We start from the raw sequence: 23,104 nt of genomic DNA, 5'->3' as shown, positions 1-23,104 counted from the left end.
AAAGTACATAAGTGATTGATACTTATAGTGATGTGTGACCTAGGGAAAAATCGATTGTCCTACTTCTACAAATATTATAAATATGACACTTTGTGAGAATGTATGGATGTATGTTTGTTATTGTTTCTCGCAAAAACGGCTGGACCGATTTGGTATGTAGATAGGTGATACCCTGGATTGAGACATGGGTTTTTTATCAACACACTACGCTGGTGAGGCCGAGGTCGGAAGCTAATTTTTAAATAATTTCGAATGTGTCGTTAAAGAAAATGGGATCGGAATTGCCGATTTAAAGTTGGCCTCTACTCTTCGATCCGATCCGATTTTTTAGTGTGTGTGTAAAATTAGTTTTAATGATTATTGTTTAACGACGATAATTAGGTAGCGGGCTCATATAATAATAATAATCCCAACCAAAACTGTATCCACTGTAAACATATTCACCCCAATATGGTATTGGGGCTCCCCATCTCGTATTTTGGAATCTATAGTCCAGCCACGCATATGGTTTCAAGCCCAAATATGCATCATACAAGAAATCTAACACAGGATATGTGTCCACTACAGTAAAATAATGAGTCGTTTGAAATGCTCTGAGCTTCAGAGAAAACGAACACATGCCAGCCAATCCGTCGTGTCTATTGGATTTGCCTTCCATCATCATATGCATAGCACCACCAGAATCCATGCCGAATCTGCCCCAGTATTCTCCCATTATACAGTGATACCAATGCCAGTCACTCTGAAAACGTAATAAAAGCCTGTCATTAATAAATTGATAGGTAAGTTTTTTCAGTAACTACCTACACACATCTAAGGGTTTCGCTCATTGACATATTGAAATTTTCTTTACGAATTCATCACATTAAGTCAGAATCTGAGACTTACTCAAAATTAGTTGGAATGGAATGTTCGTTGCAACAACTGAATAATATCTTCTTGCAACTGAATATCACCCATATTCGGCAGAGCTCTTCTCTGAAGCACATCCTATGATGCAAGCTTAGTTGGGTTCAAGTCTGGCGATTGCTCTAGTAGCGAGATTAAATTAAAATAAAATACCTTAGGACAAGGCCACACATATTTTTTAGTTCTCACGGCATATTTGTGCCACGGAAGAGGACGGCGCTTATATGACTTCATGAATTGGTGTCCAACCACGACAGACAGATCAAATGTTCGAGGAATCGTCGATGAATACTCATACCTTAGGAGATAAATGTTATAATTAAACACTAATTGAATACCTACGTAAGATGATAATTGATTTGAATTATATTGGAAATACATATTTATGATGCGATCTGAAAACTAGATACATTTACTGGTTTTTCTCTTGCTTTATGTCTGCTCATTTTCTTCGGAAATGCAGCCTGTTGCAAAACAAATTAAATGAACAATGAAAATACGTCGTTTCATGGATGTGACTAGCATACTTAACTTACCAGCCTGAACCGGCTCGAGGGCAGATATATGCTGTCGAATATGTGTACCAGTTTCCATAAAAACGATACGTTGCTGCCCAAAGTGAAAGGTCGTACATCACCGGTATTGGATGGCTTACATTAACTTCGTAGTCATATTTATACTGAAAAGTCACAAAATTCAAAAGTATGAACTAAAGGTGCGGGGAAAGTAACCTTTCTAAATGTAGGTAGGTATGTAGTACCTAGGGAACTGCGGAAACAAACTCACCATAGGATGAATGTGTATTCTTGAAACTGAGAAGTACAAAGACGAGTTATAAGTATTAGCACTATACTCGTACCAGCCCCCGAGAATGCCTTCTAAGTTTTCCATGTGTCCATAAGACCTTAATATGAGTACAGTGGGATTTGCAGTGGTTAATACATGGCGTGTGGTGAGCACGGCGCAACCAGCGAGAGTTATATGTCTTCTATATGTTGCACAACAGTAACAACCCAAATTGGTCCCCTGTTCCTGTGGAGTTATAGTGTGTTAGCTCCGAAATTACTGAATAATGATTAACTGTTATACTGAATATTGATTTATATATTTAATATTGATAATATTGGATATTCAGTATCCGATAGTGATCCGATTAAAATAAAGCATGGTCTATTGTAATATACCTACCATGCTTTAATTTATTCGGATAAGGAAAGAAGTTCACCCGAGTCGCGGGTGAAACCACGAGATACAACTAGAAAATAACAACACGTCACACCTTTTTCCTGCCCTGTTCCTAATTTTATTTGTGTCGGCGCAATTTGTTCCCCGTCACTCGTCATACTGACACTCACTCCCTTCTTATTCATGATCTCTTTCAGGCAATCCATCCATTTTTCTTAGGTTTTCCCCTTTCTGTCCATTCTCCATCTATCTACATTCATACTTCGCACACACTTTGTTGCATGCGTATCATCCCTCATTACATGCCCATAGGTACCATGACAACCTCTTACTTCCCATTTTATAACACCACACACTTACAATACATATTTAGTAACTAGCTGATGTGAACGTAAGAGTATAAAAAAACCTGAGCTAGCAATTAGCATTCGTGTATTCTTTTACATAACATTATAATACCTAAATTGTGCAACTTTCAAAATCATATTTTAAACAAACGAATTCAAAAAACACTGAAAAGGATAAAATAATACTCTTGACATAGTTTAGAAGTCGGTTTCTGCAGGTAGGTATGTTGACTGTGTTTATTTTGATACTACATATGTCTACATATTCTAGAGCTACATGTTAAGTCTGTCCCTTGTAGTGGTTTGTGGTGCTTTTCAGTATTTGGGCCTAAAACTATTAGGTAGTTTTAATACCCATAATGGTCGTTGTGTGTGTAACCCATAATGGCAGTCCTATATAATCACGGACTGCCGACTGCACCAAAAAACGGTCAGATCATAATTAAAACTAAAATAAATCCTACTTAGTACAATAAACAAAACAAAAACAATTCCAGTAGGTACAAAAAAGGTAACAACAAGGTAATGTATGAGATGGATGATTTATGGAGATGATGAGGTTTTAGATACCTATCTACGGTGGTAGTACCTACTTACCACATCTCTTTTATAATAAGGAACACCTAGCATTTTATATATTGGGGTGATTCTGTAAGGCTTCTCTTGTTCTTTCTTAAACGAACTATATACAACGTGCATTTTTTCTTCAACTCGATAATCTGGAGTAAATTTCGTGCCAGGGATTTCTGTATTTGTGCCATTTACGTAAACGGACTTTGGTGTGGTGTAGTATCCTGGGTAGTGGTACTTTTCGATCCATGGATGGCCTTTCGTTGACCAAAAGAAAGCGTGATACGATGGTATCTGATAACAGAGAATCGTAACGAACCTGAAAAAAAGATAGTTAAGATTTTTTTTGTGACAGTACTTATTATCGTTGGGATTTATTTATTTTAAAGGGCTTTTTTTAAAAGCTTAGCCTGGATAGCAAAGAAAGAAAAGCTTGTTGCCACTACCGAATATTAATTAGGTATCGATGTCTAATAATAAATACCTTCATGGGATGGACGGTAATTTTAATACAAATTGTATAAACTTCTGCTACACAGACTTATTAAGTCATAGATAGTGAGTAGACTCCCCGGGATACCTAAACACAATATAGTGAAACTCGTTCTTGTAACATTCTTGTATATATAGTAATCTGTGGCGATACGTGCAATTGGGTATTCTGTATGATATCAGTGAAAATTTACGATTTTCGTGGCAAATAAACTGTTACTTGGACATAAACGAAAATTATGTTAGCTTCTGAAAACTTTTCAAGCGTGTGAGTTTTTTTTACTATTTAAATAAATTAATAGACAATGTGAACGTACCATAATCGACGCATTTTGGAATATTAGAATTGATGCTGTTGGAAAAAAAACTAACATTAAGTAAAACTTTTCGGCTCGACACGACACTTAAACTTTAGAACACCACTGATAATGAAGATTTGTAACCACTTTTATGAGAACTACATTGAAATGCAATGTTGCCAGTGTACTTAAAAGTACCGCATTTTAAGTAAAAATGTTAACTTTATAACAATAATATTGTGTCTGATTTCTTTCCAAGTGACAATTTTTGGTAATTTAAATTATCACTACACATTGAGTCTGGAAGCATGATTTTTTTTTTGTACAAATGTTTGTAAATGACGAAATTGTGCATTGATATTATAGTTGGGAAATACCCAAGTTAAATGGGAAAAACGCCCATTTATTTGCAATTCTTATTTTTTTATGTTCGTCAGTATTTTTTTTAATATCCTTTCTGGCTTCCAAATTTACATAATGCCGAATTAACAATAATTTGTTAGGTAGGTATCAATCTTTGCCAATGGCAACTCTAAAATATTTTGTTTGGATTTCATAATTCCGGTATTACACGGTATTTACAGCGTCTCAAGCAATCAATAAGGTTTATTTGTTGATCAATCGAAGAATTAAGAAGACATTTTTGTAAATACACAACACTGCATATGGTTTCACCAATCTAGCATACCTAGTACCTACCTACCTACAAGAAAATCGATGGACGTAAAATAGTCTATACGAAGTATAATAAAATTGAACAGTTTCTTTATTTGCGTGCATTAAATTTATTGAATTGAAATATTAACATTATTATAGTTAATATATACTTACCTAAGCCGGCTTTTCACTATGGGATATGACTTCATTAAATCGATAGACTAACACTTTTAGCTAACACTTTTTGTTAGTTAGCGATAGATTAAATGAAGCTTTAATTTTAACGGACCTTTGTGCAACTGACGGTTAGTCCGAGCTTGATCGTCAGAAGACTTGTTTGTTCGAATGCGCTTTCTCGGGAACCTACTGGTCAGATTAAATATTCTATCCGTGTTAGGCTAAACTTTTTTAACCGGGTGAGCGAGAGAGAGTTTCAAATAAACTTTTAAACTTTAAGGAAAAAAAGACAGGTTATTTACAATTTTTTTATTAAAGATAAACTGTAGTACAATTTTAAAGACTTCCCAATATTTTTCGTTTAAATAAGTACTATGCAAATATTTGAAAATTCACATTAATTTTCCACTTGAAACGTCCACATTGCTTGGGCGACTTCAAAACTGCAAAAAAAAGAAATATACTCGCATTAAAATTCACCGGCAAGCACTGAGCTTGATCCTGTGCTTCGTGATCATGAAGGAATAGCTAGTCCACCTGGGTCTACGGAAATGTTTGTGCCTATATAAAGCCGCGTACGCACGTACGAACAAATTTGTTGCGTTACATGATATGCAACAACTTGGTTCGCACGTGCGTACCACTATCGAACATCGAACACTCTGTTCGTCAAACATGTTCGCGGCAATCCTTGTGGTGTGTTCTGTATGGACGGCGTTCGAAGCGCTTTAATAACTTCACAATCGACCACTTCCAACGGCGCCGTCATGGCTACTAAGATAGAGTTCACGACTGTTGTTCGCGAACTCGACTCGAACTATGTTTGCGTTCGTGTTCGAATATGCCGTCCATACGTACGAACCAAATGTTCGGGTCTGGTATTTGTGTTCGCTATGTTCGTGTTCGTACGTGCGTACGCGTCTTAATATGTCCTGCGCAGCTGGCCGATCTCCTTATATGAAAACAGGTAGTGGTCGAAAATCGGCTGGGATGCCATTATTATAATAAGGAAGATAAATAAACACGCTTTTAGCACATCCGCCATATTGGATTTGTTATGACGTTTTTAGCTAGTCATCGGAACTCAGAGCGTGTGCAAAATTTCATCCTAATCGAAGACCGGGAAGTGAGTCAAATTAAGATTCCAAGATTTTCTTACATAGTTATCTACGAGTAGGGCTGCCATCCGTCCGGGTTTCCCCGGATTTGTCCTCGTTTGGAGGCCGTCCGGGGGCCGTCCGGGCGGGGTTTCAAGAAGTTTCCGGGGAAAACCCGGACTCTTTTCATGTAAGGAAGCACCTCATTGAATTTAAGTATATGTTAATAGTAAATGGATTACAAATTAGGTTATATTTTGTTTTAAAAAAATCGTACTCGTTCGGGGAAAAAATGAGATTTACGCCAAATGTCCGGGTTTTTTTAATGTTTGTCCGTGTTTGGCGAAATTCGAGATGGCAGCCCTATCTACGAGGTATATAAGCGTATTAAAAATAAGGTCTTACGTCGTTTAGATATATTGCAATCCCATGGCAGCGGCATGAGCAAGCACTGCTTCTGCCGCCTGGCGAACTTCGAGGTGCGCCCGCGCGGCCTCGAACCATTTCGCAGCAGCGGCCTTCGACGCACCCTGCAGGTTGTCCACGTAGCGCACCGCCGCGGCCAAATTACCGCGGTCCAACCAAAACCTATTATATTTATAGACATTTAGAGACACATGTAAGTATGTATGCCAGAGTGCAAGGTAAGCAAAAACTTGTGAGAGCGTGAGACATGCAAGGCACGGACAATTACTAGGTACGCACTGGGGCCCGATTCTCCTAATTTTACTTAAGCAACACACGATTCACATTCGACTGCGATCTAAACCCGACTCGATTACGATTGAAACGTATGTGGCATTCCACTATTTTTTCTTTGAAATAAACGTTTTTATCCTTTTCTGTCATTCAATAATGTGTAACTGTTGCAATATGATTGTAGAGCAAACTACCGTATAGACCAAAATCACCAAAATAGCAGACCAATCGAATGTCGTTGGAATACGATTGGTCCTATATTAGTAGCAGAATGCCCGATATGGTTAAAACTGCTATTGCGATCATATTGCGATTCGAATTCTATTCGATTTTGACATTATTAACTTAGGAGAATCGGGCCCCTGGTCCGAGTGAACGGTTCTATCTGGGGGTCTACGCGAAATATATCCAGTACCCGAACTCCGTGTTTCTCTCAACCCCCTGCGCCCCACAACCAGAAGAGTCAGTACTCAATTAGGGATTCAACCGAACAACCCATCAAGGACTTTTTGTTTTTGTTTTGAATTGTTACATATTTGCAGTTAACCTTTCAGTTGCGTTGTATAACTTGCTCAGCATACTATTCATATGTAATAGAATGATTATGAACATATATTACTTTTTTTTAAAGTGTCTATGCAGTTTCTTGCCGTTTTTGGAACCATGCAACTAGTGTGACGTTTCATAGGAGCCTAACAAAAACATTTGACTTTGATGGAAAGATAAAATTCACAGCCTCTACAGCTACGTTTGGCGTGATCTGTCACCAAGTCTATGGGTGGACATAGCGTAGGTATCCTTCCGTGTTTCTGCTGTCAACGGTCATCTTATGAAGTCCGACAATCTTAGGCTGCCTGTCCATCGGAGCGGAGCTAGGCTGCGGAGTGGAGAAACTGAGAAATATTAACCAATAGGATTGAGGAGCTGAGATTTTGTGCAATCCTATTGGTTAATATTTCTCAGTTTCTCCACTCCGCAGCCTAGCTCCGCTCCGGTTGACTTAACTAGGGGTTTCGTGTTGCCCGGGCATCTGCTAAAATCCTACACATTTAACACTAACTTTGCTCTCTGTAACAGATCGAACGTGTCTAGGCCGATAGGTGGGTCTTGGTCAGGTTTCTCAAATTCAGCCTGTGGAATGCTCGAGACCTGAAAGCAAATATGAAGCTGACACAATTTCACACAAAATTGGAGACTACGCGAACCTTCAATTTGACACAAAAGAAAATGTGAGTGGGTAGGAAGCAATGAATTTGTGGTCCCTTAAGCATCTTCGCAGTAACACAAATGATGAAATCAGGCGTTACTTTGCGGAAATTCATGACATAAAATGTTAAGAAAAAATATGTACGTTAATACCGCGAGACAATAAATCGAGGCTCGGTCGTTGTACTACTTTCATGCATAATATATGCACATACAGCAAGGGTCCCACCCTCATGCACAAAGGAAACAGTTACCAAGCTACCGAACCGTAATACTCGACACGTGTTTTGCCCCTCCACGTTGCATCTTCGAAGTTTTTGCCTAAATTTACGAGGTCATATTTTCTCACGCACACAAGAGCAAGGATTACGACGATAAGTTTACGATACATGTGCGAAAGGTAGATAAGTCTCATGTTACCTGCATGAATAGAAACAAGCCTTGCAGCCAGGACAGCATGTAGACAGGCATAGCAGCGCCATCTTGCTCGACGAGAGCAACGTTTCGCGCCGTTTTCTCCATCTACACACATTACCATCTTGTCATGACTTCTTGATTTTATTGGACCAAGGGATAGCAATAGTTTACCATAACCGATTTCCTCTAAGGTGAGAAATGATAAGTGTGTTGTTTGAGATTTTTTTTTATTAAGTGGTCCTTGCAAGGAGCTTAGTGAAAAATTTACACGATTCTTTACGTCCCACATTTCATCTTAATCGGATCAGCGGTTTTACTGTGCAAGTATTATATAAACAAACATACTCATTCATAGTAAGCCTCTGCGGAAGGAAGCTTTAGATCTTTCTAAGGGGTCCTCGTCAAAAATCATCAATTGACCCCTCCCGCTGTGGGTTGGCAGCGGTGAGGGAGTGTCAGACTCTTTCCTGACTAAAAACCGTCGTGTTCCGTCGTAGGAATTTTATGTGCCAGGGCCGCGGTATCTCTTTCGAACAACCCGCAGCCCTTCTAAGGGGTCCTTATATCCTCTAAGTGTTTGTATAGAATATTTTGCTCACCACACGGAAACCATCTCGCAACACACTTTCCGGCACAATTCCTGTTTTGTACACAGATGGCGGTATCGACTTCAACACGATCTTTACCAACTTATCGTCGCCACCTGCAATACAATACATTGCTAAAGTAGTTGCCCTACTGTTTTAAAACTGCACGTAGGCCCAGTTCAGTTCAGTTACAGCCTTTTTTATCGTCCCATTGCTGGGCACAGGCCTCCTCTCACACGGAGAAGGATTGAGCATTAATCACCACGCTTGCTCAATGCGGGTTGGTGATTTCAGACTATATAGTCCAGGTTTCCTCAAATGTTTTCCTTCACCTTTTTATCAGACATTGGCATCTAAGATATACTTACACGTAGGCCTAAGTACGAATCAAAAATACTTAAACTTCGTGTTTCGGAAGGCGAGTTGAATTGGGTACCTAGTCATTGGAACATCTACGGTCGTCAGAGTCGTTACGAGTAATCAGAAGCAAGAAAGTCTAACAACCAGTCTTGCAAATGGGTAGATATCGTTGCCCGGGCTGAGGTCAGATAGCCAGTCGCTCTATGTAAAACACTGGTACTTTGCTTCATTCAGTTAAGCTGGAAAACCTCGCAAATGAAATGCAAGGTGATGATTGGCTCGAATTTCACATACCAGAAGCCTTTTCGATGGCTTTTATCTCTTTCTCGACTTTAACTATGGGATCTCCTCTCTTGGTGGCCGCCAGGAGAGACTCGCCAGCCGCCCACAGTTCCTGAGAGCGACGGGACTCCTTCTCCGCTTTCATACGAGCTGGTTAACATATATTACTTTTTGTGAGTTCTATAGCTCAAATCGCTCACTTACATTACCTGTTTTTTTTTATATATCTGTACCTCATAGTATTTTCTTTATTTTTAAGTTTCACTTGCAAGAAATGTACCTATACTTAGATTTATATAATACACTTTTCAAGTCGTGTCAATCAAGCAAATAATAAGAAAAAAAAGAAGTTCTAAGACGATTGACTGCACAGTAGATTCGTTCTTGGAAAACTACTTTCAGCCAGTAGTTGACTGAGACGCCAAGATTTTTCGAGTATATTTATTTGTATCACAGGATCACAGTACCTACATATATTTATTTAATATCATATCGCAAGAAATTTTAAATAAGTACCAGCTTGTTTAATTGTAAAAGCAGCAAGGAGCTTAAGGCTGATACGATTTTAAAATGATCATGTTTTTCGAAATATTAGATATGGCTTAAATACTAAGAGCGGCACGTTTTTTAGCGACTCATATAACAATGAGAGCCGTGCCTACCCACGGTGAATTTCTCTACCGTAGATTATTACTGCAGAAAAATGTGTGTGAACCAGGGCCAACAATTTAATGTCGTTGTACATATAAATAAAAGAAGTAGCTATACCTTCGAGTTTATCTTCAACGATTTTGAGCTTTGAAGCCATGTCTGCGAGTTCCTCAGCAAACAATCTCTTTTCGTCTGCGACTTTTTCCCTAACCATTCTATTGAATTTTTCCGTGACCTGGTAACGAACATTCCATGAAAACCACAGGATACATCAAACTATCTTAATCTAGCCATCTATATTAATATCATAAAGCCGAAAAGTTTGTATTTGTTGGAATGCAAAAATCTTAGTAATCTTATAACTATCTACGGAAAAGAGACAAAATGGCCTTCAAGTGTCATATTATTTCTTTCATATTGTTTCTTTTAGCTGTAAGTTTTCCGAAAATGTTAAAATAAAATATAAATAAATATGAATTGCTACAAAAAATTATAATTTCTAGGGGCAAAAGTTGCCTGAGTGTAGCAATAATGTGTCCTTTGGTCTGTGGTGTGGATATGACAATGCCCTAGAAAACACTTTAAGCCCATTTCGATCGCTGGACCCATACAGAGCCTTGGTCCTGGTGCACATAGATAAAAAGACCCTGGCTACTGAAGAGACAAATCAGCTGTCGAAGAAATTTTATAAATCCTTATAAGTTTATTAACTGTGCAGCTGTATGGAAGTATTTTTGTAATTACTAGCTTTTGCCCGCGACTTCGTTTGCGTGGAATAATGACTTCCGGCAGATTTTTCGTTTGATAATAGATAGCGTTATATGTCCGGAATACATTTTATTTTTTTGTAATAAAAACTATCCTATGTCCTTTCTCAAGTTCCAAACTATGTCTGTACCAAATTTCACGCAAATCGGTTCAGTAGTTTAGGCGTGAAGAAAAGACAGACAGACAGAAAGACAGACAGACAGACAGAGTTACTTTCACATTTATAATATTAGTTAGGATGACAAACCTCAGCTTCCATTTCTTCAAGCTTCGTAGCAAGATTCGCCTCGTGCTGTTCGTTTTGTTTTTGCAAACACGCTTTTAAATTGTTTTCATTTTTTAACTTCTGATCGTCTTCCTAGAAACAAAAACGATGGAAAATAATAAAAAAAAAACTATTCTTCTTTGGAATGAGCTACCTCTCAAGAGAGAAATATAGTCGACACAAGTCGGCAGAATACAGTAGTTCTTTTTATTATTTTTTTTCTCTTATGAGCGATGGATTCAAAAAACAAGCTCTGATAAAAGCGTTGGTCTCACAAATTCTCTCTTAGTAAAAATAGTTATTTGTTATACAAGAGTGCAAAGTTGCTTTTTAACCGCGGGCTCAATTTTGATGACCGAGCAAGCGAAGGATTCTAAAATTGAAACACGAGCGTAGCGAGTGTTTCAATAATTAGAATCCTGAGCGATAGCGAGGGAATCAAAAGAGCACAAGGTGAAAAATCTTTGCACACGAGTGCAACACGTAACTTTTCATCCCACCTCATCGAGGAAATTTAAAAACAAAATGGCGCGCACATATGAGTATCAAATTAAAAAGAAGTACCTATTAAAGTTCACTTATTTGAAAACTCAGTTTAAAAATGAAACGAGGTCAAAAATCTATGTAAAAACAATAATAAAAATTACTTAATTAATGGAATAATTATTTTAAGCAGTATTTTATTTGTTTAATATGTATTTGTTTGAAAAGTCTTATCAAGATTGTCACAAATGGAGTATTGCACACGATGTTCTAAATTCAAATCACTTTGCCGCTCTAGAGGATAAAAACGGCTTTTGCGCTCAGATATCAAAGGGTAAAACTACTCTTTCCGAGATGGTGGGATGAAAAAGTTATTGTTTAACCGATCAATGACATTATGCTATCGGTCAAACTGTAGGTACTAAATCAACTTTCCTTAAACAAAACTGTTTTTTTTAATTAATTATAGCTTACACTTTGCTTAAACTCCTTATTGTTATTAAAATAATTATAAATAATAATAATTAGAAATTATAAATTAATTATAATAATTATAAATTAATTATAGCATACTCTTTGCTTAAACTCCTTCATAAGATCTTCTTTCTTAGTCTTGACAACAGTTTGCAAGTAGGCCTCATTAGCTTTCTCAGCGTCGCCGCCATGTGACAGAGCTGGAAGAAAACCCTCAAAAATTACTTCTCTTCTTCTTCTTAGCGTTTATCCCGTTATAAGAGAAACATTACTATCACTATGTTCGTTTGTCTGTTACCGTTTACCTACTACAAAAACGATGGATGGATTTAGACAAAACTTCTTACACTATAGGTAGGTTCATCTTACAAAGTTCACGTGAGCGTTCAGTCTTCTGTGGTGCAGTTACTAAATTCAGTCAAATGAAATCGCATTTAGGTTTCTGAATAAATCATTTAGAAAGCTAATTAGGCTACTAAATTTAATCAAGTGTAATAAACCCTTTAGATAGGTTCTATAAATTGAGATATGTACCTAGTAGGTATATAAAATCTTTAGTAGGTACAAGCTGTTTTCCCGCAGTTTCACTGCGTCCCAGAGGAATTTTTTCCCGTACCGGGATACCCGGGAACTACTGTACGTTACTATCTATGTTATTTGGGAATAGCTTTCTCACATTGAAATCGGTTCAGTAGTTCTCGGATTCGGATTTTGTTACAAATATTTATGTATACAGATGAAAGCACAAATCATAAGTCATTTATTAAAATAAGGTTGCAAAACAGCACTTTTCGAACGTCAGAAATAGGCTAGTTTCCTAAAAAATAATAATTAGTCCGTCTTGTAGATTGTCCAAAATTAAGCGATACGTATTTTTTCTTTTTTAAATTGGATCAGAACTTGTTAAGATATAGCGTGTTAAAGTTGAGTGTGACGTCACAAGTTGCTACAATTTTCAGGACACTGTGACGTAAAAGGCCCCCACTCCTAATTTTTGAAGCGTATTATCTTTGTCATTTTATGTTTAATTAAAAAAAGAAAAAATACGTATCCAATATTTTTTGATTATCTAAAAAGCGGACTAAATATTATTTCATTATTTCGACCCTGGAAACTACCCTATTTTAAAAAGACAGCCCCCAAAACGCCCACCCTTCACCGCTTCCTATGTGTTTTTGCTGGGAAGAAGTGGTGGCGCAACAAACTCCCCAGCAACAAATATGCACATGTCGGGGTACGTGGTCATATAAATTATTTACTTACTGGCCAGTGTACGGCTGATTCTGTCGCTCATACCATCAGAAGCCTCTTTTAAGTGGCCGTTTAATTGATGAACCTGAAAATAAATAAAAACTTACCTACTCATTATATACATTCACAAGGTATTAAACACTGCTAAAATGTCAGAATAGAAAAAAAATACAAAAATAAGGCCGTCTTCCGACGATCTTTGGTTCAGTGGCGGATTTACCAATAGGCCAAGTAGGCCAGTGCCTAGAGCGGCAGATTTAGAGGGGCGGCAAATTTAGCAATTTTTTTTACAGGTTTTTTTTTATAATTGAGTATATGAGTACACAATCCATATATAAATAAACGATTAATAAACGCAAAATTAATAAACTGTAATATATACTTAGGTACTTACGTGATCATGAATTTTAAAATATTCTAATAGCGTTTCAATAAAAATAAAAAAAAAAATCCGCTCGCTTCGCTCGCGGTTTTTTCATCATTCCTGGTTTGTTCTGCGCTCTTTGAGTCCTCAATGTAACAAAAAGTTAAAGCACCGAAGCAGCAAAAACAACTGACGCTCTACACTGACGATTTCTAAGCTGTTTATGAGGTGGAGAACTTTTGGAGTATTTTTGTGTTCCAAGACTCAAAAAATTTCGCGCTCGCTGCGCTCGCGCCTTTCGCTTGTCGCTAACTATTTTCTGATTTCTTTAGGTATTATTACGTCCCAAACATCAAAAATTTCGCGCTCGCTACGCTCGCGGCTTCTTCTATTTGCACTGCTTTTTTCCACTCTTGTTTGGGTAGGCATTTTTGTGTCCCAAAACTAAAAAAAATCGCGCTCGCTTCGCTCGCGACTTTTTCACTTTACGGTGGTCTTTTTTTACTTGTTTTCGTACAACATTTTTGAGTTTTTTACATTTGTCGTTTTTTTTGGGGGGTGCTCAATAGGTACTCCGCCCCGGGTGCCACCCGATGCTACGCCGCCACTGAATCATAGCACCCGAACAAATGAACCGATTTCAATTATTATTTTTTTTTGTACTACAGGTGTTTTACGAGCGAGTGTTCTTAGACATGTTTGATGAAAATTGATTGAGCCGTTTAAAAGTTACAGAGGTTTTACGCTTCAAAGTCGCTGACATATAAACTTGTTACTTAACATTAAACTCTTCGGTACATAGAGGCTTGCAAAAATAATCTAGTAACTGACAGAAATATCATTAAGTTCACAATCATTAGAGGCGGCAAAAATTGAATGGCCTACTAGCGGCAAGTTTGTAAATCCGCCACTGCTTTGGTTCGTGAAGTCTTTTAATTAAGTCCTGGATTTATCGACAATAATTTAGTCCATTATCAATATTATAAATGTGCAAGTAACTCTGTCCAGCCAAGGCAGCCAACTTTCACGTTAAAACTACTACTAAACCGATTTAAATTAAATTCGGTCAAACATAAAAAAATATGTTGTCATATACAATATGTAAAGCATCTTAAAATAATGTCACTTTATTTATTGTTTCAATGGAATAATTGATTGCATTGTTTTATTGATAATAATATAAGCTTGGTTGGACGAGAAAAATCTGTGATGTTCATAGGTCGCGTTTTCATACATATTGCATAGAGAGTAACCGTTTTTGACAGTTCAATAAGTGTTGAATTTGACTCGTTTGAAACTACCGTATTATCTCTGAAGATATAATAATGGTGTCCACGGCCGATTTCGGCCACGGCGACTGTTCTCATATTAGGAGATTAGCCGGCTGTGCAGGACATATTATAGTGCACGAGCATTTGCGCATACACAAGTGCACTCACTATTCCTTCACTCCATAACCCGATGGGACGGCAATCCGACACGACCGAAAAGAGCATATATATATGTAAACTGAAAGTAACTATACTTACGTATCTATAACTGTTGTAAAGAAGTATATCTACGTCCCCGTCAATAGTAGGCTTTTTGGCCGCGTAGTCCAATTCTGGGAACATGGCCACATTTTCAGAAGTGTATTTTTCCACCGCTACCTCTACCTGTGTTAAAGATACATAATCACATCATCACATTATTTACTTCAAACACAGCTAATTTTTTTATCATTACAGACACAGACCATGGCATAAAGGCGTTTGTTACTTCTTCCAGCGCAAACGGCTCAACTGATTTTGATGAAACCTGCCGTAATACCACAGATTACTATAATAGTAATACCTATTACGTATACCTACGTACCTACATCAGAATAACAAAGACAATTTTATTTTAATCAAGGTGCGCGAAGTTCCCACGGGACGTTGGTGAAAGATTTTCACTTAATGTATTTCATAGTAGTAGTCCTTTACGATAAGAATAAGAATAAGAATCTTTATTTGTATGAAACACGGGATACTATCAAGTCCTGTATCCATTTTCACCGACCGAAAAGGTTTACCTTTTTATTTATTTCCTAGCCGTTCTCCCGCGGCTTTACCCGTGTTCCGTGGGACTACTGCCCGTACCGGGATAAAGTATAGCCTACGGTAATCAGGAACATTGTAGCTATTTAACAGTGAAATAATTTTGGGAATTCGACCAGCGGTTCCAATGGTTACCCCCTACATACAAACTTACAAATTTTACCCCTTAACCTATAGAATTATTATATTGTTGGTCTTCTTACCATTTGCCACTGTTTGTCCATAGCGAGAGACCTTTCGTTCTCCCATTGATAAGAAATGAAGGCACTCGTAAACTTATCTTGCAAATCTCGGTGCAGTAGCTTCGAGTTCCTAATTTGTTCTTTAGTGGCTTGCACACCGCAGTCCAAGTAACGAACCATTTCCTCTGCCAAATGTTAAGGGGTTTTTTATTGCATTGATGTGAGTTTAATATTCATAATTATTATTTTGGCTACACTAATATTTGCGGTTTGACTCTCTCAGTGATTTGGTTATCGTTATAGTTGAATGGAACAACTAGGTCTCATTATGGTATATATTATGATTGTCCGTCGAATATCTGAACAGATTCGATTAAAGCCTTATTAAGAAAACCTTATTTTCTTTTTACACAATGTATCTCTTTTTTATTCTAGCTCTCCCATAACGGGCCTGCTGGAAGAGATTTCTTATGAAATAAGCTGTACCTTTGTTGGTCTATTTTTCTTCGTCTGTGTTCTGTGTATAAGTAACTGTGTACGTAAACTGTTAAATAAACAAATAGAACTGAAGTCAAAAATAATCTTACCAAGTTTGCTGACGCAACCCGATGCGTTGTTCAGAGAAGTTTTGACTAGTTCTATCCTCTCCTCCATGGCATAACGCAGTTCCTTCATAGCCTTGAACGTGAATGTTTGCATTGTGGCTTCTACTAGCTGTTACAATAAAAATGTGTCATTATTTATTTGTTTAAAACATTTTTTTTAACGAAGTCAAAAATCATCAAATGACCCCTCCCGCTGTGCGATAGCAGCGGTGAGGGAGTGTCAGACTCTTACTGACAAAAAACCGTCGTGTTCTGTCGTAGGCCTTTTATGTACCAGGGCCGCGGTAACTCTTTATCTCTTTTATTATAGGGTATGTACTGCTGAGCATGACGATGTCCATATTAGCGGCTGTTCTCATATAAGGAAATTAGCCAACTGCGCAGGATATACTATAGTGTACAAGCATTTGCGCAGACACAGATGCACTCACTATCCCTTCACTCTCATAGCCCGACGGGATGGTAAACCGACACGACCGGAGGGAAGTCAGGCGCAGGCAGGACCAACATTAACGTGTTCTCCGATGTACATGTATCAATCACCAACTTCCAGGCTCCGGGCTGCTTTGTGAAAATTTCTAAAACCCACAAAGCTATTTCGGCCCGACCCGGGAATCGAACCCGAGACCTCGCACTCAGCAGCCGCGCTTGCGACAGCTAGACCAACAAAGAAGATATAGGTACATAAACCACACATGGGACTGCAGGATTGTTCAAAAAACAATTAAGCGATATGTTCATAGAAAATCGATATTGGGAGCACTTACCGACAGTTGCAGAAAGATTCATTAAAATTAAAGCTTCATTAAATCTATTGCAATTTTTTTTCTTGTTGACAAAAAAAGGGTCAGCGATAGATTTAAAGAAGCTTCAACTTTAATGGATCATTCTGCAACTGACGGTTAGGCCGTATACAGAAAGAAAGCTGGAAGAAGCTGAAACTTATAAGCGCTTAGGAATAGCCGCTTGACAGCGCTGGTAACCCGCGCAGGAAAATATATGAACACGCGCCGATAAGCGCTGACCGGCGCACAGTGGATCCAAATTGAAAAATAGTGGACATAGGCAACAAAGTTCCAATATCGATTCCATATTTTTTTATATGATTCTTCATGATATTCCAGACAACTTTTACTCTTGTGAAATTTCTGCTAAAGTTGATCGTTTGTCTGAAAAAAAAAAATTAGATTTTTTTGTATGGAGCAAATCACGTTTATTTTTTTTTCTTCAATTGTACTAATATGTTAGGTCTGTGGCGTGAGTATATGATACCTAGGGTCATTCTCTATCCAAGAAAAAATATATCAGCGCCGGCCATCTGCAGCCGCGCGAGTAATCATTCGGTAAAAAAATAATATTTTCTATGACATTTTTTGCCTTTTAAGATCAATTCAAAGTATATTTTCTGTCTCACTTGGCTGTTTTCACCTTATTTTTGGCTAAATATATAGTTTTAATGGCTCATAGGTACTCACAACTAGTAATTCTAGCAGAGGTTTTGTTATTATTGCATGTTATCGGTGGCACCTGCATTGTGATTGATGACTCATTTGTTTGTGCGCTCGTCTAAGCGCATAACTAATTAGTCATCGAAAAATGCTCGTCTCTGATTGGCTGTATTTTTTTTTACTACCTGCTACCTGTTAAATAAATATTATTTGTCAAATATAGGTGAATTAGTTTGATGTTTATGGGCAAGACGTTGATAATCATTATCTACATAATCAAGCGTATGTAAAGTATAGTATAAGTTATCGTACGTATGATCGAAAGAACATTGTGAAATCATTGTAGCCCTGAAAGGGGCTGTTTGTCATACCAGCCCTGATGGGCTTTTGTGGGAACAGTCCAGAGCCGGATCACTTTATTTCTTATTCCAGAAGTGGGTCCGGCAAATTTTCGGACTCTGCTATGAGGCATTCTTCTTCCTCCATAATCTCGCTATCACAGGGAGGCTCGGTAGTCTGTAACAACTGAATTGCTTCAGGGAACCACTCAGCATGAACCTGTTTCGTTATTTTAGGCCTTATGTAGGATATGTGGGGATCAGAGCTTATTAGAAGTCCATGGGAGGATGTCTTCGTTTGTTGCTGTTCTGTCCGTTTTCCGAGTTTGTCTCTCTCTGACGTTTCTGAAGTCTTAAGTAAGTACTTCCATCTCGAGAGCGCAAGTGAGGTATAAAGAGCTAAGCAATTATCTTCAGAGACGGTACTTAGGCTCTGCTTTTTGAATAGTCGCTCGTGTACTTGGGATAGCGTTTCTGGATTACTGGAAAGGTATTCGACTACTTTTGCCAGATTCGTTTTGCCGTTGTCTTTCAATTTTGTTAAGTACCAGTCCTGCAACTCTTCCTCTGAATTTTCTTCTACTATGGAAGTAGAACGTCTTTTTTCTGCTTATTACTTAAGTCTTCGAACGGTTTTCTGTGCTCCTTTTCTGTAGATGTTCCCGCTTCCGTAGTACATACCGCAAGGTTAGGACAATTCACATCCACTGGCTCAGATAAGTCTGCGTCCGAAAAGCCCCTCACTTTTCAGGTCAACACTGCCACAAACAGGCCAGTTGATATTTTTTTCCAACCAATTGCGATTATTTATACGATTCATAAAAGTTTTTTGACTTCTACTCGACTCTATCCACTTTTTATTTAGACTTACACAAAAAAGCCGACAGAACTCCCTGATTAGGTTTTTGTCTTCTTCAGAAACTGTGGTATTCAAAACAGAAATTATACTTTTATATAGAAACATATAATTTTTCAGATCACCACCACTTCTTAATTTCACAAAAAGATCTAGGTTGGTACAAAATCCAGCCATAGTTCTAACGTAAATATTCAAATAAAAGTATTTCACCGTGTTCACAAATAAGCGACAAGCGCGAAACTAGAGGGACATAATAAATGTCTTTGTATTTATAGTCAGTGTTAATTACTCAAGTAGTGAACATATTAACATGACTAGCAGGTAGTAAAAAAAAATACAGCAAATCAGAGACGAGCATTTTTCGATGACTAATTAGTTATGCGCTTAAACGAGCGCACAAACATTTGAGTCATCAATCACAATGCAGGTGCCACCGATAAAATGCAATGCATGCAAAAACCTCTGCTAGAATTACTAGTTGTGAGTACCTATGTGCCATTAGAACTATATATTTAACCAAAAATAAGGTGAAAACAGCCAAGTGAGACAGAAAATATACTTTGAATTGATCTTAAAAGGCAAAAAATGTCATAGAAAATATTATTTTTTTACCGAATGATTACTCGCGCGGCTGCAGATGGCCGGCGCTGATATATTTTTTCTTGGATAGAGAATGACCCTAGGTATCATATACTCACGCCACAGACCTAACATATTCGTACAATTGAAGAAAAAAAAATAAACGTGATTCGCTCCATACAAAAAAAACTAATTTATTTTTTTTCAGACAAACGATCAACTTTAGAAGAAATTTCACAAGAGTAAAAGTTGTTTGGAATATCATGTAGAATCACATAAAAAAATATCAAATCGATATTGGAACTTTGTTGCCTATGTCCACCATTTTTCAATTTGGATCCACTGTGCGGCGCAGACAAAAGCTGGAAACTTATTAAGCGCTTATCGGCGCGTGTTCATATATTTTCCTGCGCGGGTTACCAGCGCTGTCAAGTGCCGATAAGCGCTTATAAGTTTCCAGCTTCTTCCAGCTTGCTTTCTGTATACGGCCTTAGACTACCGAGAAACTTGATGATACACTAACCTCGTTATAACAAATGCAGGCTTCCCTAGCCGTAAGGTAGTTGTTGATAACGCTCTCACCGAGATCATGCATGCATCTCTCAATTTCGCAAATATTTTGAGTCACGACTGGGGGAGGCTCTGGTTCGCACGTCACAACTTTAAAAAAACAATTCGCAGTTATCATTTATATCATATCATATCGTTTATGTACATTAGGTGGAAAATATAAAATGATAGTCACAATTATGGACCCTGATGGGCACAGCAAAATAGTTAGAAGAGAAGAAAACGTTAAATGTAAGATAGTGTATTATTTACTTAGCTAATAGTTTTCTTTTATAGTGTATAAAGTATTAAGAATTTAAAAGTAAAAGTAGTAAAATTGATGATGACAAGACAATTGTTCGTCTTTTCTCACAAAAAAAGAACTAGTACCTAACTACCGACATCTAAGAATAAAGTTCTGGAAGCCTTACCGTCTGAGTCATCGTCTTTTGGTCCTTCTGGAACATCTGAATAAGAAAAATTAAAGCCATATAGTAGTCAACGAAAATACTATTGATCCTGATTTCAAAAGATCAGAGAAGATGTTCATCATCTGCCTAGCCTTTTCCCAATTACATTGGGGTCTGTTTCTAGTCTAACCGGATGCAGTTAATAAACCAGTGTTTTACATGGAGCGATTGCCTTTTTGACTTCCATAACCTATTTACCCTATGTGCCCTATGTGCCCGGGCATTTCAATACCACTTGGTTACACTGGGGCCCGATTCTCCTAATTTTACTTACGTGACATACGATTCACATTAGAGACTGAGATCCAATCACGACTCAATTACGATTGAAGCGTAAGTGGTATTCCACTATGTTTTTCTTTGAAATAAACGTTTTTATCTTTTTCTGTCATTTAATAATCAACAATCTTGTCTGCCAATGATTTACGATTGCAATATGATTGTAGAGCAAACTACCGTATAGACCAAAATCACCAAAATGGCAGACCAATCGCTAACCAATGGAATGTCGTTGGAATACCATTGCTCTTATATCAGTAGCAGAGTAACGTGTCCGATATGGTTAACTGCTATTGCGATTCAATTTCTATTCAATTTTGACATTATTAGCTGAGGAGAATCGGTCCCCTGGTTGTCAAAATTTCTGTCTTCTGACTGCCCTTACATAACGACTGCCAAAAATATTCAAAGGACAGCCGGCACGTAGGAGACCCACCGCGCCAAGCTTTGCTCAACCTCATGATCTATCATCGTTGAATTTGAGAAAATAAAATTTTGTGAACTTATTACCATAATTAAGAACTGGTCCTCCGTCCAGGGAGCACTTCTTCGGTTTGTCGTTTCCCGTCAGCCTGTCGATCAGCTTCTTCGTGTCATCAATGCACGTTACGGCAAACTCCCCGTAGGTCATATTCTCTTGGTAAAGTATGGCTATCAGGTCGTCGAACCACGGTGCGTTCAGTGTTAACCAATCGCGTATTTCTGGTGAGCCCCTGATTAGTAAACAAACTTATTAGGTATATCTATAGATGCAATAAATAAAAATCCACGATCTACCTACATTCTACAAACTCCAGCCAGCAGAGTACTTATTAGGAAACCTAAATAGTTTGTGAAAGTTTTCACTTTTCAGCATAGATTCAGTAATTGCGGTAGGGTGGTAATAATGGTATATCACTAACTGAAAATACAACAGATTGGTCTATAGACTTTTCTTAACTATGTGGAACTTCCAGATGCAACTGAAAACATAGGGCAGTGTTACATAGGGGCTACCTGACCACGTGATCGCAGTATTTTCGGTGAACTTGGATTTACGTAGGTAATTAATGTGAAAGTATTGAAAATACTACCTAACTTTGAACTACTACATACATAGAACTACATGTTAAATTAACTACAAATCTTACTTAGCGTATATAACGAATCCTCCAGTTAACAGAAGCAGTGTCATAGTCCCCCAGAATAATCTGTCGTCTTTAGGCTGCGGCGGCGGGGGCTTGGGAAGTGGGCATGTCTCACGCTCCTTAGGGCCCGGGGGCTTATACTCCTTGAACTGTGACGAGTATCGGGAAACCGGCCCTAGTTGGGACAGTGATGCTAAACGGAAATCTGCTGGATGACGTCGGTACTGGAAAACAAATAGTGTTATTAGTAATTAGCAGTTACATGCTTCAGTCGCGTCCCGAAGGGAACTTCTTAAATAACCCATGTGCAGCGCAAACGGTGTAGCTTTATAAGGGTGCGTCCACATCTGGCGAATACGCAGCCCACGGCAATAGGTAGTTTTGTGCAGGGCTCGAACAAAAATGCACGCGCGCATTCGCCAGATGTGGACGCACCCTAACAGGGAAACAATTATTCAAATTGTTTCAGTTGATCCGAAGCCTATTCGATGCAAACAAACAATCAAGTCTTTCCTCTTTATATGTATATTAGGATATAGAAGAATAGATTAAAGGTTCAGTTTGGAACATCTGTGTATAATTAATTAATCTAGTTTATTCAACTGTTCCATATTTTTTCATAAAAATTGCTTGCAAAATAAACAAATATAAATTGAAGTTGGTTGTTTTATTGACCTCCTGTATTTATTTCATTTACTGCAGTAGGTACGGTAGGAATAATTTTCACCCCAGCACGGACTATTATAGTAGGTAAATCCGTGCACCCCAGTTATATAATATTTGTAAAATGGTTGACACTCACCAAAAGAGTCCTAATTGTAAATAAGCAGGGCGTGACCCTAAACATAATTTTTCTAATGTATGTAGTAAAGTTTTATGTCCAAAGAAATTTGTAATTTATGTATTATTCTTTATAAAACAGATCGCATATTTTATTTATTTTGACAGAACTCATGCTGACTGTGAAGTGTTCATTTATTTTTCTTTTCTATCTATCAGAACTCTTCCAGTTTTTCAGTAGTTGTTACTACATACAAAACCTTTTTACAG

The 23,104-nt window shown here is 37.8% G+C and overlaps 3 protein-coding genes and 1 long non-coding RNA gene across 4 annotated transcripts in view; all 4 read right to left on the bottom strand.

The window, feature by feature from the left end:
- LOC110380836 (MICOS complex subunit Mic60) overlaps window positions 1–23,104 on the bottom strand; it is a 105,005-nt gene that overhangs the window by 61,716 nt on the left and 20,185 nt on the right. The gene's annotated exons all lie outside the window — the stretch shown is intronic.
- On the bottom strand, window positions 326–3,997 carry LOC110380844 (uncharacterized). Its single transcript, XM_049849037.2, has 6 exons — window positions 3,821–3,997; window positions 3,039–3,330; window positions 1,696–1,941; window positions 1,446–1,588; window positions 1,063–1,207; window positions 326–742 (listed from the first exon to the last, which is right to left on the bottom strand). Exons 1-6 carry the CDS (start codon window positions 3,832–3,834, stop codon window positions 365–367), a joined length of 1,218 nt encoding a protein of 405 aa, XP_049704994.1. The 5' UTR covers window positions 3,835–3,997; the 3' UTR covers window positions 326–364.
- On the bottom strand, window positions 4,940–23,021 carry LOC110380848 (MICOS complex subunit Mic60). Its single transcript, XM_064040234.1, has 18 exons — window positions 22,857–23,021; window positions 22,058–22,278; window positions 21,438–21,640; window positions 20,610–20,645; window positions 20,153–20,289; window positions 16,388–16,514; window positions 15,822–15,985; window positions 15,070–15,195; window positions 13,189–13,261; window positions 12,025–12,125; window positions 10,951–11,061; window positions 10,053–10,170; window positions 9,297–9,434; window positions 8,655–8,758; window positions 8,059–8,160; window positions 7,493–7,581; window positions 6,139–6,321; window positions 4,940–5,079 (listed from the first exon to the last, which is right to left on the bottom strand). The coding sequence occupies exons 1-17, from the start codon at window positions 22,899–22,901 to the stop codon at window positions 6,144–6,146; spliced, it is 2,073 nt and encodes a 690-aa protein (XP_063896304.1). The 5' UTR covers window positions 22,902–23,021; the 3' UTR covers window positions 4,940–5,079; window positions 6,139–6,143.
- Window positions 17,706–19,976, bottom strand: LOC126055527 (uncharacterized). Its single transcript, XR_010277532.1, has 2 exons — window positions 18,166–19,976; window positions 17,706–18,045 (listed from the first exon to the last, which is right to left on the bottom strand). It is a non-coding gene; the product is annotated as an uncharacterized LOC126055527 (long non-coding RNA).

The sequence above is a fragment of the Helicoverpa armigera genome, chromosome 21 (assembly GCF_030705265.1).
Source record: "Helicoverpa armigera isolate CAAS_96S chromosome 21, ASM3070526v1, whole genome shotgun sequence".
NCBI lineage: Eukaryota > Metazoa > Arthropoda > Insecta > Lepidoptera > Noctuidae > Helicoverpa > Helicoverpa armigera.
This window is presented reverse-complemented; position numbering and strand designations above follow the sequence as displayed.

What these genes read in the sequence shown, in the direction of transcription:
- LOC110380844 (XM_049849037.2), bottom strand. An exon ending in CTTATTATAAAAGAGATGTG is followed by an intron (nt 1,942 to 3,038) that starts GTAAGTAGGTAC and finishes ATAACTCCACAG; the next exon opens with GAACAGGGGACCAATTTGGG. An exon ending in GAATACACATTCATCCTATG is followed by an intron (nt 1,589 to 1,695) that starts GTGAGTTTGTTT and finishes GTGACTTTTCAG; the next exon opens with TATAAATATGACTACGAAGT.
- LOC110380848 (XM_064040234.1), bottom strand. Translation starts at nt 22,901, where the DNA reads ATGTTTAGGGTCACGCCCTGCTTATTTACAATTAGGACTCTTTTG. An exon ending in TTACAATTAGGACTCTTTTG is followed by an intron (nt 22,279 to 22,856) that starts GTGAGTGTCAAC and finishes TTTGTTTTCCAG; the next exon opens with TACCGACGTCATCCAGCAGA. An exon ending in AGGACCAGTTCTTAATTATG is followed by an intron (nt 20,646 to 21,437) that starts GTAATAAGTTCA and finishes TTTCTTATTCAG; the next exon opens with ATGTTCCAGAAGGACCAAAA.